Genomic DNA, 13,298 nt, shown 5'->3' with positions numbered 1-13,298 from the left:
CCTTTAAAACGTGCCCTTGGGCATTCTTGCTTGTTATCATAAGTTACATTTACCACCTTGGAATTAAGTGTATACTTAGACCCCATATGAGGATAATATTAACATGGAAAAATGTAGAACAGCTGGCAAAATTACAGTCCCACGTGTTTTCAAAAGCCTCTATATAAGGAGGCTGTATGGTGGCGTACTGGGGCCCGCAGGCTAAACTCAACACTGAAAACATTAACAGACATAATGATAACATGAATAAACGGCAGCCTGTTTGGAATGGTTAGGAATACACGAGCCAAAACATGGGGAATATTTACAAGGACACACGAGACAAGCAAAGTCTGTATGGAGGAAGGGATTTGTAAATAAGTGCAGTGTTAGCACAGCATATACACAAAGACAAGCATTGCTTTGCACAACTTCCCCGTGCATATGTAAATATAGACATTGTGTATTACCAATGTTACACAAGGTTGCTACAGGCAACTACATCTTCATAAGGAAGAGAAACCGTCAAAGTGTAGAGTTTCCCTTTGACAGTTGATGAGAACTCCACATGGAGAAACACTGGCATGATTCAATTATCAGGCCTGCCCCAGACCCCCTTCCTGAGTAGGGCTCCTCGCACAACACCTAATGTTTTCCATAGGTGTGATAAATGACACTTATTTCACCATGCCTTGAAAAGCTCACCTGCATGGCCTATAACAAGGTCCGTAGACATGTTCGTTACCTCTGCCTTTTAATTTGACCTGAGCCAACCTGTCATGTGCCATCAAACATGGGAATCGGATACCTCAGAAATACAGGCGGCTTTTGCTTTGCACTTTGCCGTGCCCCCTATTCCTTGACACAAAGAGCCATGGGAGCATTGAGTTCTAAGTAACCCGCATCGCATGAATCAACCACTGTGACAGGGGTCCGTTAGGTCGAAGGATCAGGACCACAAGTCTCTCTTTTACTGCTCCTTCTCCCCATCTCTATTAGCGGAGGACAAGAAGGGAGGGATGGATTTCTAAAGGCACATATTTCCGTTGAACAGATAAATCAGATCATTTCTGGAAAGTGGAGAAGAGCACAGAAAGGGCCTTCTTGATGTCCCCCTTTGAGATGTAAATGGAACGGTGGCATTGAAAGAAGGGCAGGTGTCCACTGCTGAGAGGGAGTGCGTAACGGTGGGTGCATGGATTCCTAAACCATTAACTGTTGACATACCTCTAGCCAGTTTAGAGACCACGAGAGCAAGAGGCAATACAAAATGTGACTAACAAATCATTGTACTCTTTACCATGGTTTGGCAAAGCCCCATGCAACCAGCTATTATCAAACTTGTGAAATTATGCACAATAAAGTGTATTCAGCATTTTACAGTATTTCAAAATGTTTGGTTCTCTGTACCAAATAAAACAATTCAATATAAGAAATACAAATTCTGGTAATTGTTTAGTAATTTTTTTATCTTGACTTGCATTTGTTCATTTGACACAAGAAACAATAGAAATGGAAAGACCTAATTATTCATGCCTACTGACCTCAAGGAAAGAAATGACCTGTTGCTTGGAGACACAGGTAGTCCACCTATTGTCTGACCATAAATGGGTTTATTGGGGGCGTAGAGGTAGCAATTTGTGCTGAACAAGGGGAAGAGGTTAGGCATTCACTCAAATTATCTCACACCTCGAGGTGGGAATAAGAGATGTTTGACCATCAAATCAAATGAAGAAAAACAAAACCGTGTGTATAATTAGTCAGGGTGGCAGAAGTACCTTGGGATGACCTCACCTCGAGTAGGTTACACATCGCAGAAATTAGGGTAAAAAGAGACGTCAAATATTTCCTTAATTGGTTGAAGTGTTTGAGCGTTCTTGGAAGACAAGTCTACAATGTGTACAAAACATCAGGAACACCGGCTCTTTCCATGACAGACTGACCAGGTGAAAGCTAGGATCCCTCATTGTCACTTGTTAAGTTCACTTAAATCAGTGTAGATGAAAGGGAGACCAGTATAAAGAAGGATTTTTAAGCCTCGAGACAATTGAGACATGGATTGTGTATGCGCTATTCAGAGGGGGAAAGACAAAAGATTGAAGTGCGTTTGAATGGGGTATAGTAGTAGGTGCTAGGGACACCGGTTTGAGTGTGTCAAACTGCAAAGTTGCTAGTTTTTACCAGGCATAACAGTTTCCTGTGTGTATCAAGAATGGTCCACCACCCAAAGGACATCCAACCAACTTGACACAACTGTGGGAAGCATTGACATCAACATGGACCAGCATCCCTGTGGAATGCTTGACACCTTGTAGAGTTCATGCCCTGACGAATTGAGGCTGTTCTGGGTGTAGGAATGTGTTCCTGTTTTGTACACTCTGTGTATACGGTCTTCTATAGTTCTACTGCGCCCTCTGCTGCTATAAAGTAAACTCACCCCACAAACCTCATCAGGCTCACTACTATACTAAATAACCAATTTCCAATTTGCAAAGTCATTAGTTGGTGAAGATCAAGGTGATTTTATTTGTAAAAACAACAATATGTAACCCCTTCTAGGAGAAATACAGAACATATGATATATTTACTGATGGTTGACATTAATACCAGAGGTCTCTTCAGGAGAACAATTAAAACCAGCATTCTGCTGAGAAGATATTTCTAGGGAAGAAAGCATTGACTTTTGTGTTTGCCTTTCAAACTGTGAAACTAGTGTCAAAATTGTCTAGCTAAAATAGATAAGTCTACCATGATATGGCAAATGGTGGATTTTGATTATTGGTTGTTAAATAAAATATGTAACATGGAAACAATTGAAAAAATAAATGTTCATTACAAAATAACGTCATTTTACAAATTAGTCTTATCTACACATTTGAAGCATCAAGTTCAACTAGAATACCTGCAGAATGGGAAGTATGTAATACAGGCCACTATGCACTTAGTTGGAGAAAGGCTTTGTTATTTGCTCTCCATTCAACTTGTATTGCTTTTTAGTGAGGTCTTACAGGTGACTTGTATAAGAAACTTGCAGGATTCAGTGGAATAATACTTGATGTGCATTGAGTCATGCACATCTTAATCCCTAATGAATCATTTCCCATCGTGCTGTAAACAGAATATTTAAACTTGACACCTTCGATTGCAAACCTTAAGCTCCCTCAAAACTGAATTCCTCAAAAAGATTATGGTCACTGTCCAATTAGTTTGTTTCTTCCCCAAAGAAAAGGCAGGATCATAACAGGCCTCACGACGTTCCCAAATGAATTACACTGATTTAAAAATGGAAAGGCTCCCATGTTATCCCAAAACATGAAGGTTCCAAAAATGTCCCAAAAGTAAGGTCTCAATCACCATGTACAGAAACCCTCTTTGCCCGTCTGCAACGATTGCACTGAGACAACTAAGTATCTAGTAAAAGGAAGTGGATCATTGATGATTCTAATCACATCTTTGCGCCTTCTGGATCGGTCACTCAGTGTAGCAATGAGGTCATTCACGTCTTTCCAATACCACAGAGATACAGTAACTAGCCTGCCAGGTCCAGAACACCTAGCACACCTGTGGCAAGGAGCAGAGGTCAACACTTCACAGCTAACTGGCATAGCACACACAGCACCCCCCCAAAGAAGTGTTAAAAATAGAAACATGCATTAATACATACACAATACAGAGAAGACTATGCATGTTAGCCACAAGACTAAATGGCTTTTAAGGAACCCAAGGGTAGGAATGTGTCATATTGTGAGGAATGTCCAGTCCTCTCTCCCTTTCACTTATCTTACACAAGTTAAACGCTACATAGGGCCTGGAACAGCCTGGCACAGTGAGGATTTGTCTGGTCTCAGGACATCAGGCCCATTACCACCTGACTAGGAGAATAAACAGTCACAAGTCATGCTGGTCCGGAGGATTTATGCACACGTACGAGGCACACGTCATGTTTCACTGGAAAGTAAAACATGCTAACGAAGTTCCTTTGAAAGTATGGAAAGTACAGAATTGATAGGGAGTGTATGTCCTCGTATTGTAAATTTGAGACAAGATTGTTGTGCGTTCCTTTTTAGGAAGGGGAATGTAACAGATGGAAGCACATACCAAGGCTGCTCTCTGGTGGTGAAGAATGGAAGCGCTCTTTGCTTATCACCAAGGCTAACTGGGACTATAAACAATATTTCTCTCTTTCTTAAGCATTCCTATTTCTTACACACCACAGGTAATTTGGAGATTTGAATGAATATAAAAAATAAAAAAAAACATGCATTTTGCCCAAACAAAGGCAGGTTGAGCCTAGAACCTGGTACACTATTGGGTGGTCTTTGACATGTTTAAAAAGGAATGCATCATGTATACAATAACTACACTACCAGTAAATGAGTAACATGTCTCCCTTTCACATCACTAATAGTCAGAGTAAAGAATAATGAAGAGGTAACATATGGATTAAAGTAGTAGAACACTTAGAAGTGACGCATTAGTGAATGCTGCTGACTGTGTGGTCTAGGCAACACGGTGTCTTAAAAGCAAGCAGGGAAGAAAAAAAATCTATAGAAAAATATACAAATTGTGGCACATGGTTGGGCAGCAGTGCCATTGGCCATGATACACCCAGTTGCAGGTTGATGGCGGAGCTGTGCTACTGCCTGGTAAACAGACAGAGGGCTTGGTTGGCATGCAGAGGGCCTAAAGTGAGCGAGTGAATGGGAAGATCTCAATGTCATAATCCTTGTGTCCTCCCTCCTCATCTCCTTCTCAAAACCCACTGGAGGAGAAAGTCAGAGGGGAGAGACCTCTGGCTTTCTCATCCAATGGCTTTTGAGAAGGAGACGAGAGGATGCAAGTAGTATGCCATTGAGATCGTCCCAATGACAACTGGAACATCCTCCGTAGAGCCATCCTGGAATCTCCCACAAGAGGTCAGGGGGCACATATGCCTGGCCTGGGGCAGAGCAAGGCTTTTTGTGTCTGGGTGACATCAGATTTAGACTCATTGTGGAAGTGAGTCATGTCCAGGATAACACAGGGATTGTTCCAGTTCCTCTTTTACTATTCACTCCTCCACCTTGTACCCATCATGCCCAGTTTCAGACATGCTGTTCCACCCTCTGCCCAAAGCAAGAGCTACAGGTATGTGTCCTGATCTGCCTCTATGCTACTCAGGCTCTGTGTGGACTTCTGGAGTGGCGACACTGTTAGAAGAGACTGGTCGTTAAGCGTTGGTTGGTGTGGCGGTGGAGAGTCTTCAGGTGTGTTTGGGAGGGGTGTGTCATTGACGAGGGGCTGCTGTACTGTTGAGTTTCTGAGAGTAGGCACAGGATCTCTCAGTGGAAGCTGGGGATCTCTCAGTGGAAGCTGGGGATCTCTCAGTGGAAGCTGGGGATCTCTCAGTGGAAGCTGGGGATCTCTCTGGGGGTCACCGGCTAAAGGATAAGGGTTGGGGATCTCCATGACAGTAGGGGCTTTCTTCATACTTCCTTTCTTCTTGCTCTTCTCCTCCTTGCTCTTCTCTCCCTTCTTCAGCTGAGGTGTAGGCTGAGGGGGAGGCAGGGGCGACTCTACGATGATGGTGGGGTTCTGACGCAGGTCCTGGCGACTGGGAGGCTCCGAAGCCATAATAGCCCTAGCACCGTGCATTCTGGGAGGGGACTTGCAGTGAAGCTCACCACGGTTCTTCCTCCAGCGCTTCAGCTGAACATGGTGCTCCCTTTCAACGTCCCGCTCTGACACAGGCACCTCCAGAACCTGAGGGAGGAGAAGAGAGGTTACTGCTGGTGGTTGACATTACAGGCACATAGTGTTACTAAATAGAAAATTGTTTTAGTCTGCCTTGTAGGAAATGTCATGCAAAAAGACCAGGGCTAATGGCCAAGAGGAGAGAAGGCTTTTCAGTGGGGATTCATTCCAGTCCTAATCTTAACCTTGTTAGTAAATGTCAAACTGCCTGAGGCTGAAGGAGCTTCTCACAGTGAGAATGGTCAGAGAAGCCATTGTCAAACTGAAGAGACACTCACACGAAGCCAGGGAAAGGGACTAGACACAGACTAGTCAGAACTGTGGTCAATGTGTCTCTCTCTGCATCACTTGAACTTCCACCCTGAACTCTACATTTCCACAGTACTATAGACTTCTGAACAGCCATTGTCCTCTACAGACAAACACAGATGACTATTCTCAATCTGGGTGAAATAGGGGTGTGACCTCATTCTCTTGGTCCTTTCTATTACCCCAGTCTGCTCAAAGACCATACTTATCCTGCGGTCATGCATCTCTAACTGTGTTTATTATTGGGTAAGTCCTGTGTCTCTCTTACAGTCATTGATTCCCTGCTAGTGAAGTCCTTACCTCCCTGACTAGGAAGCCCTCCTGCATGTAGCGTGGCTCTATGGCCCTCAGCAGCTCCATGGTCTCATACTGGCCCTGACACGCCTTCAGCTTCTCACGGGTACCCAGCATGCATTTCAGCAGCACCAGGCCCACCCGGAAGATGATCTTCACACCTGGGGGAGGGGTCAGAGGTCACACGGTCACTAACTGGACATGAGGGATGATCGCAGATGTTAGAATCCACAATTACAAGCATCACAGGAACTTTATTGATTATCTAATTTGGGTGATCAACAAATAGGAAAAGTGGGATAAGTTGAGCCACCCTTGTTTCTGGGGAACCATTCACAAAACGTATAATTTGACCAAATATTTAGGGAGAGGTCATAATTTTATGGCGTCTGAAGGAAGAAACCACATGGAAAAAGTGGTAAACAAGTTAGGTCCAAAAAACTGTTTTTTCACCAAATCAAATGTATCTAAACCAAAGTAGATCATTTTAAGACCTTGCTATACATCAGTTGGGCTCTCTATAAGCTTCCATAGGAGGTCCTAAACCTTGGATGAAAGTGAATCCTTGTAGCTGTTTTGGGTAATATAGTCAAAATGTTAGCCTTGGGGTAGGTTCAGCCAATGGCCATAGGGTAAGTTGAGCCAATTGAAGTGTTCTCTTCCCAGGTGAAATGCAAGGCATTATGGCTGGGATATGAGGTAACAACAGGGCCTGGTCCATGTTAAAAGTTTTCTATAAAGGTGTTAAACGTGTTAAGATGCTTAAAATTATTAAAAGACCAAAAAGCGATTATGATTATGTTGAATTGTGTTTGGGAAATAAAGACTGACATGGCTTTAAAAGGGTAGTGGTAATATTTCATTCAGCACAGAAATGTGTAGACGGCTTAACTTACCCTGTCCAGCAGGTCAACTTACCCCATACCCGGGGTAAGTGGTGCCAAGACATGCTATGTTTTCAAAACTGTTATGTTTACATGAATTCAGATTATTTCCAGGGATACCCAACACCCTGAAAAATATGTAGATTTCTTTGTTAGAAAGAATACTATATTTCCCTTGACAGAGTGAATAAAAAAAAAAAATGGCTCAACTTACCCCACTCTCCCTTACTGTAGATGTATAGTGTCAATTGGAGTGAATGCAAGACAGATGTTTGTGTGGAAGTTTCTGCAACAAACCGTCACAGAGGAACATGTCCCAGACGCGGAGCACAGAGGCCCAGGGCAGGGTGCGGGAGAAGGCACACATGAACCACTCTGTCATGTAGAGGATGGGCTCCATCTTGTGTTTCTCCAGGTGGCGGTAGACTAAAGGGGAGACGCGCCGAGTCAAGGCATACAGGATTTCTCCATCTAACTGAATGGCCTCCTGCAGGGACAGATGAGCATGTAGTCTCATACGGACAGGATAACAAAACACATCTTGTGTGGTCTAGTTAACTCTATGTGCCTTTTCCTGTAGAGCATTTGTGAAGGGCACATGTCTTACCAGCCCAGCACTGTAGTATCCAGGAAGGTACTTCTCACAAATTTGGACCAGCCCCCAGAACGCATCCTGTGGGAAAACGTAGAGATGGTGGTGTGAGGAAATTGTGAACGGAACCTTCCCTTACAGAGGGAACCAAAACTAAAGCACACACTAGCAGGCAAACTACAGGTGTAGCATACCAACAATTCCATTGTAAATAGGAAGCTAGTTCAAAGCACTATTCACTGAGCTACACCACAGGTCAGGTAGTCATTTTGAGAGAACTATAGTTCAAGCATGAGCCCAGAGGCACAGGGTTCACCTCAGCAGGCATGTGCATGAGCAGCACAGCAGCAATTGGGGCCTGGGCTTGACAGTAGCCCTCCTCTGGCCTGTACAGTGTGTAGGCCTTCAGAACACGGAACAGGTCCTGTTGCCTGTGTGGGTAAACAAACATACAAACCCATGAACAAGGCAATGAACACACAAGGACAAAGGTCAAACAAGACTAAAAGTCAAACATCAGTCACTTAGTGAGGGTCAATTATTCCATTGTTTGAGACAACTAACCCGTGGCCCCCCCGTGACACAAACATCTCATGGAAGGGGAACTGTCTGTGCAGGTCTTTCTCAATCACATCCAGCTCCTTCGGGTCTCCAGCCTGACTGTCCAGCTCCTGAAACAACACCAGGGAGTCAACCACACTCCCACACAGTAAAAAACACACAGAGCAAGAGAGAACATAACCAACCTCAAACTTCCCTCGGTTCTGTTCCCTCTTCACTTTTCCCCCTGACAGGTAAAGCCAAGCACGGCCTCGCAGTGAGGGAGGAATCCCTTTCTGACACCGCAGTCTCACCTGTTAAACAGAGACAGAAATGTATTCATCACCAACCAAGGAATGTGCCAGTGAAGATAAAGCTGCATTGCAATAGAGTTGTTATACTACACATTTATACTGTAGGCCAGTATTGTTGACTGAACAGGATGGACCTCGTATTCAGGGAAAACAGAACAGGCCTTTAGAAATAGATGATCCAAGACAATATTGTACAGGTTTAGTGGAATAATGGCTTATTCACAGTACTACTCAGTCCATTTATTTTTACTGAGATCATAGGCCCCTCCTCCATCTCCCAGAAGAGTGTGAACATCCATGAGGATGTCATGGAACAACAAAGTAGAGAAGGGGAAACAGACACTATGACCTTCACTGACTGACCTCAATTAACCAGCACAGCAGTCAGAGGGAAAAAATGCCTACTGAATAAGTGTGTGTATATTTAAGTGTGTGCTTCAGTACGTGTCATGTGGTAATGCCCTTAACTATGTCCATACTTGAGATTGCAGTGAGAACAAGCTAGTCGCTGTCAAACCCGAAATCTCACCACCATCTTTGTAACAGGGACGTGATGTTAGTACAACCACACCCAGAGTCTTGCTCTGTTACTTAGCCCAACATGGAGTCAGTGAGGGAGATGAAGGATCCTTGCTATCTGGGTTCCTTGGGACATCCATACTATATTAAAGTAAAATGGTTAGCTAAGGTTAGAATGGTTAAAATGGTTAGTTAGTGTTTATGGTAAGGACCCCCTAAGGATCCTGGGAAAACACTAACCGGAGACAAAGGGACGGGTTGTGTCACTCCCTGCTGCTGACTCATGGAAAATTAGATGAGGCTGTAGTTGAATAGCTAACGCTAGACACACGGGTAGATCCGGCTAGGCAACTAGAGATGAAAAACTGGCCAAAGGCCAAAGACAAGCACAACCTCCATGAAGAAAACTATCATCAAAAGGTCAGCTTCTTCCAAACATTTTAAGTTTACAGAGGAACAAACAGGCCAATGTCTGAGTGACATACAGGTTAATCACTGGCTTGTCTTTGAATTATTAGGCACGGCAAAATGTTGTTGTCATCCAATACAACCCAAACCCCCAACATGCCTGCCCTGGATAGAGGATGGAAGTAACAGTTGGGTTAACACATACAGGGCAGAGTGCCAACAAGATGAAAGCACTAACTAGGCCCCGGTTGGCTAATAACATAATAAGGAGTTGCCACATACTGTGAACAAACTTATTTAGGATCGTTTGAGGAATAATTAAGACCAGATGGTGAGAGACAGTGTCACAACAGTCTAGACATGGCAACAAATGAAGTCAGACCTATGAATTCCAACTCTCAGCAGGTCTCTGACCTTTTTGTGTCTCTTGACCATCCATTTGTCCCAGTTGCTGAGCATGTCCAGCCACTTGACCTCTCGCTGTCTCAAAACCTCTGGAGGGACGTCCTGAGCCCTGGGGGAGAGAGAAGAACAAGAAGGAAAATATTAGAATTTCCAAAACTATATCTTTAAAAAATTATATAATTTCTCAGAAATGTGAGTGTGTATTACAGCTAGTTGTATATAAACTGTCTAGAAGAACTATAATGCAAATGTACAGGTTTTGAAGCATTAAAGATAAGAGATTCAAGCAGGGGGAAAGGGAAAAACAGGTATGCTATCAGAGGCATTCGACTTTCCCTCTACGTACTCAGGCAGGGCGGGCCTGGTGCAGAACCAGTCAAGAGATGAGGTAATGCTATAATGTGGTAAGTTTGGCTCTAGCCAATAAACGGAACTGAGAATAGAACACTCACAATGCATGACAAAATATAGGCCTAACATTTTCTTATAGGTTGGCCTGATGGCACTCAACTAGTATGTAATCATGAGCACAACCTTGTAATCATGAGATGTTAGAAGTCTTCAAAGAGAGGCCTTTAAATTTGGACAATCCTCTCTCCTAGAAGTCTGCTGTAATTCTGTTCACTGCAATACCCAAAAGTGTGCAAAGGGCTATAAATATGTGTATCTTCCTTTGCAAGTTTGCCTACCACCCTACACAAATGAAAATAAAACCCTTTTGTCTTCCACTTCCTATACAACCCGAGGCAGAATAGGCACTCCAACAACAGGGCACCAGAGCTGTGGCACAAGGCCAGTCAACCTCACAGAAAACAGGAAGCTCCCAAGCAACTAATGCTTGGCACAACTTTCACTCATTCCTCCACTCACAGTGTGCTACTCAGCAGGGCCAAGGGGCATGAGCACAAGAACAGAGCCTTCTCACAATCAGAGAGACTCATTTGTTACCTCTGCTCTGGCAAAACCAGAGAGGAAATGGGAAAAGTGCTCATGGCGCAGATAATGAAATACGTAATATTGTTTAGATATGAAGTTGTTTGGAAGGTGAAGGGAGCAGTAATCCAATGACCGAATCCAGTTGTGCTCCAACTCTATGCATCTTAAGGGAACTATTAACGTTAGGAAAAGAGCGGAATCAAAGTCATAAAAAAAGATGTGCTGAACCAAGTTTAGGAGGAAGTACATGTGCTCAAGAAAACAAAACCTGGTGTCTCTCCAATCACAAAGGGGAGCGTTTGCGTCTCCATGCAGTTATATGCCATCAGTGTCCATAAGGCATTGTCATTCAAAGAGACAACAAAAGAGATGGATGAACAGGAAAGGAGATTAAAATGATGAAGCCGGTCAGCGTCGCCCTTCACACCACTCAGGTTATTCTCGGTTTGCCTCCAGAGCATTCTGTTTTTATCTTATACAAGACCAAACATTGGACATAAACAATCAGGGGCCTCCCCTGACCTTTAGAGCAGAGAAGTGGTTGTCAGGGAGGGCTCTGTTTACAGAGACGTTATGATGTTAGCAAATTTGTTCAGGTCTTAAAATAGTATTGTATTTAAATGACATGGCTAGCTAGTGAAATAAAACACATTATTTTAAAACAGTGAGTTTCTGTCAAGTCCACCTCAAATAGCCCATTCACATATGAGCTAGGTGACATGATCGGGAGGTTGATACTAGTGTCATTTATTTTTCATGGGTGGGGTTTGAGACGAGACAAACCTTTAAAAACACACATTTGATGTAGTTCAGTTCATGTACATCTGAAATAACTGGCATTTGGTAAACTTGTCGCATCTTCCCCACCAAAGTTGTGAGAGTTAGCCAAATAACTATAGGAGTGTACAAGCTTACAAATGGGGCCATGCGAGCAGAACACCAAGGTTACTTACGATTCTTCTGAATACTGTTGCGCCCCTCCAATAAATCCATATTTATCCGTATGCCTGTCGTTGGTGAAGCCGTTGATCTCGGAGTCTGAGCCAAGGGAGCTCTCGTCGTCCATATGACTGCTGCTAATTGTCCTGATACTTCTAGAGTCGGCCGACTTGCGACCATTCTCTATTTTAGCCATGATAGCTCAAAAATAACCAAAGCTAACGTTATTTCGTTGGCACGGTCACAACCAACAGTATGAAACCAGACGAAAGTTTCCAAACAAACAAAACCATTGCCATGGCATGGAACACGTAGCTAGGCTAGCGTTAGTTAGCTAGTGTTAGCCGCTAGCAAACAGCCTGTCAGGACTAATCGACTTTAAAAAAAGTTAGTTAGCTACTGTAACTAGCTACTACCGTTAACTAGCTAGTTACTTTATCTGGTTATTAACACAAATACTTAACATGATCTCTGAGCGAGCCAAATTAGTAAATACCGCAAAATCCCTCGTATGATGTTGACTTTCCAGCCTTTCAAAGCTGACTAACGCGTTAGCCTAGCTAGCTTGTGATGTGTCAATGATGTATTAGTTCGCTAGTAAGTTGACGCATGCTAGGTTGAAATAACTTCCGTCGACTACATGTTAATCTAACTAGCACAATTCACCACAAATGTGACATTTGTGTTTGTTATGTCGGTGAAGCAAGCTAAACAATGTTTTAGTGTCATTCCTTCCTTCCTGGTCCATGGATTCCGTTTCCTCGCCTGGGGGGAAGTTCGGCTGTCTCATTTAGTCTGTGTTCAGGGTGTAATTAGTCCAAAACAGTTGCAAAAGGTAGGTCCCTCCTCCCTGCTTCGTTTAAGAAATCCATTAGTCGATTGACGCGTCCGGAAAATCTGCCTTCTCGCGAAAACGTCTGTATTGTTTGAACGGTTTAACCTAAACTATTATGACCACTCTATGGTAAGGGGAGACTCAAGTGACTCTTCTGAAGGTAAGCGGTAACATTAAAATAAAATTATCAAGGTAGTTGTGCGCCTACCCCAAAAATGGGGTTACATATGTGTAAAATAAAATATGCTAAAATTATTTCCTGAGCTTTCTTATCTCCTAGATATAGTAATGACACTTCAAAAACGTGTTATTTTTTGACTGTCTTTTTTTTGGTCATTTATGGTGTTGTTCAATGCCTTTCTCTGGGCTATAGTAATAAAGGCCAAATTCGATATTTTATCCAATCATATATACATTACACACACCTAAAGAAGTCCTAAAATGCAATAGCAAATAGCTAAACGATCCATAGTATGACCATCTTAAAAACAATTCCCCCAACAGCTTAAATTTACATCTATTGCCACATCAGCTGCCTCACTTTTGAACTTCTGCTGACTTTTAATATTTTGACCTACGCATATAATACCCCACTTGCACAGCATTACAAT

General features: G+C 43.1%; 1 protein-coding gene across 2 annotated transcripts; it reads right to left on the bottom strand.

Moving 5' to 3' along the window:
- Nucleotides 1-2,481: 2,481 nt before the first annotated feature.
- LOC112263007 (TBC1 domain family member 10A) lies at nucleotides 2,482-12,780 on the bottom strand. 2 transcript variants are annotated; one of them, XM_024438949.2, is made up of 9 exons: nucleotides 11,867-12,780; nucleotides 9,987-10,086; nucleotides 8,538-8,645; nucleotides 8,356-8,462; nucleotides 8,108-8,222; nucleotides 7,807-7,872; nucleotides 7,497-7,686; nucleotides 6,322-6,476; nucleotides 2,482-5,721 (listed from the first exon to the last, which is right to left on the bottom strand). In XM_024438949.2, the coding sequence occupies exons 1-9, from the start codon at nucleotides 12,046-12,048 to the stop codon at nucleotides 5,101-5,103; spliced, it is 1,644 nt and encodes a 547-aa protein (XP_024294717.1). In that variant the 5' UTR covers nucleotides 12,049-12,780; the 3' UTR covers nucleotides 2,482-5,100. The 2 variants fall into 2 exon arrangements, with proteins under 2 accessions (XP_024294717.1, XP_024294719.1); XM_024438951.2 differs by lacking the exons at nucleotides 9,987-10,086; nucleotides 11,867-12,780 and adding an exon at nucleotides 9,405-9,933.
- Between the last annotated feature and the right edge of the window lie 518 nt (nucleotides 12,781-13,298).

This window comes from Oncorhynchus tshawytscha, linkage group LG12 (genome assembly GCF_018296145.1).
Source record: "Oncorhynchus tshawytscha isolate Ot180627B linkage group LG12, Otsh_v2.0, whole genome shotgun sequence".
NCBI lineage: Eukaryota > Metazoa > Chordata > Actinopteri > Salmoniformes > Salmonidae > Oncorhynchus > Oncorhynchus tshawytscha.
This window is presented reverse-complemented; position numbering and strand designations above follow the sequence as displayed.

What these genes read in the sequence shown, in the direction of transcription:
- LOC112263007 (XM_024438949.2), bottom strand. Translation starts at nt 12,048, where the DNA reads ATGGCTAAAATAGAGAATGGTCGCAAGTCGGCCGACTCTAGAAGTATC. An exon ending in GTGTCACGGGGGGGCCACGG is followed by an intron (nt 8,223 to 8,355) that starts GTTAGTTGTCTC and finishes TTACCCACACAG; the next exon opens with GCAACAGGACCTGTTCCGTG. An exon ending in GGACATGTTCCTCTGTGACG is followed by an intron (nt 6,477 to 7,496) that starts GTTTGTTGCAGA and finishes CCCCTCCCCCAG; the next exon opens with GTGTGAAGATCATCTTCCGG.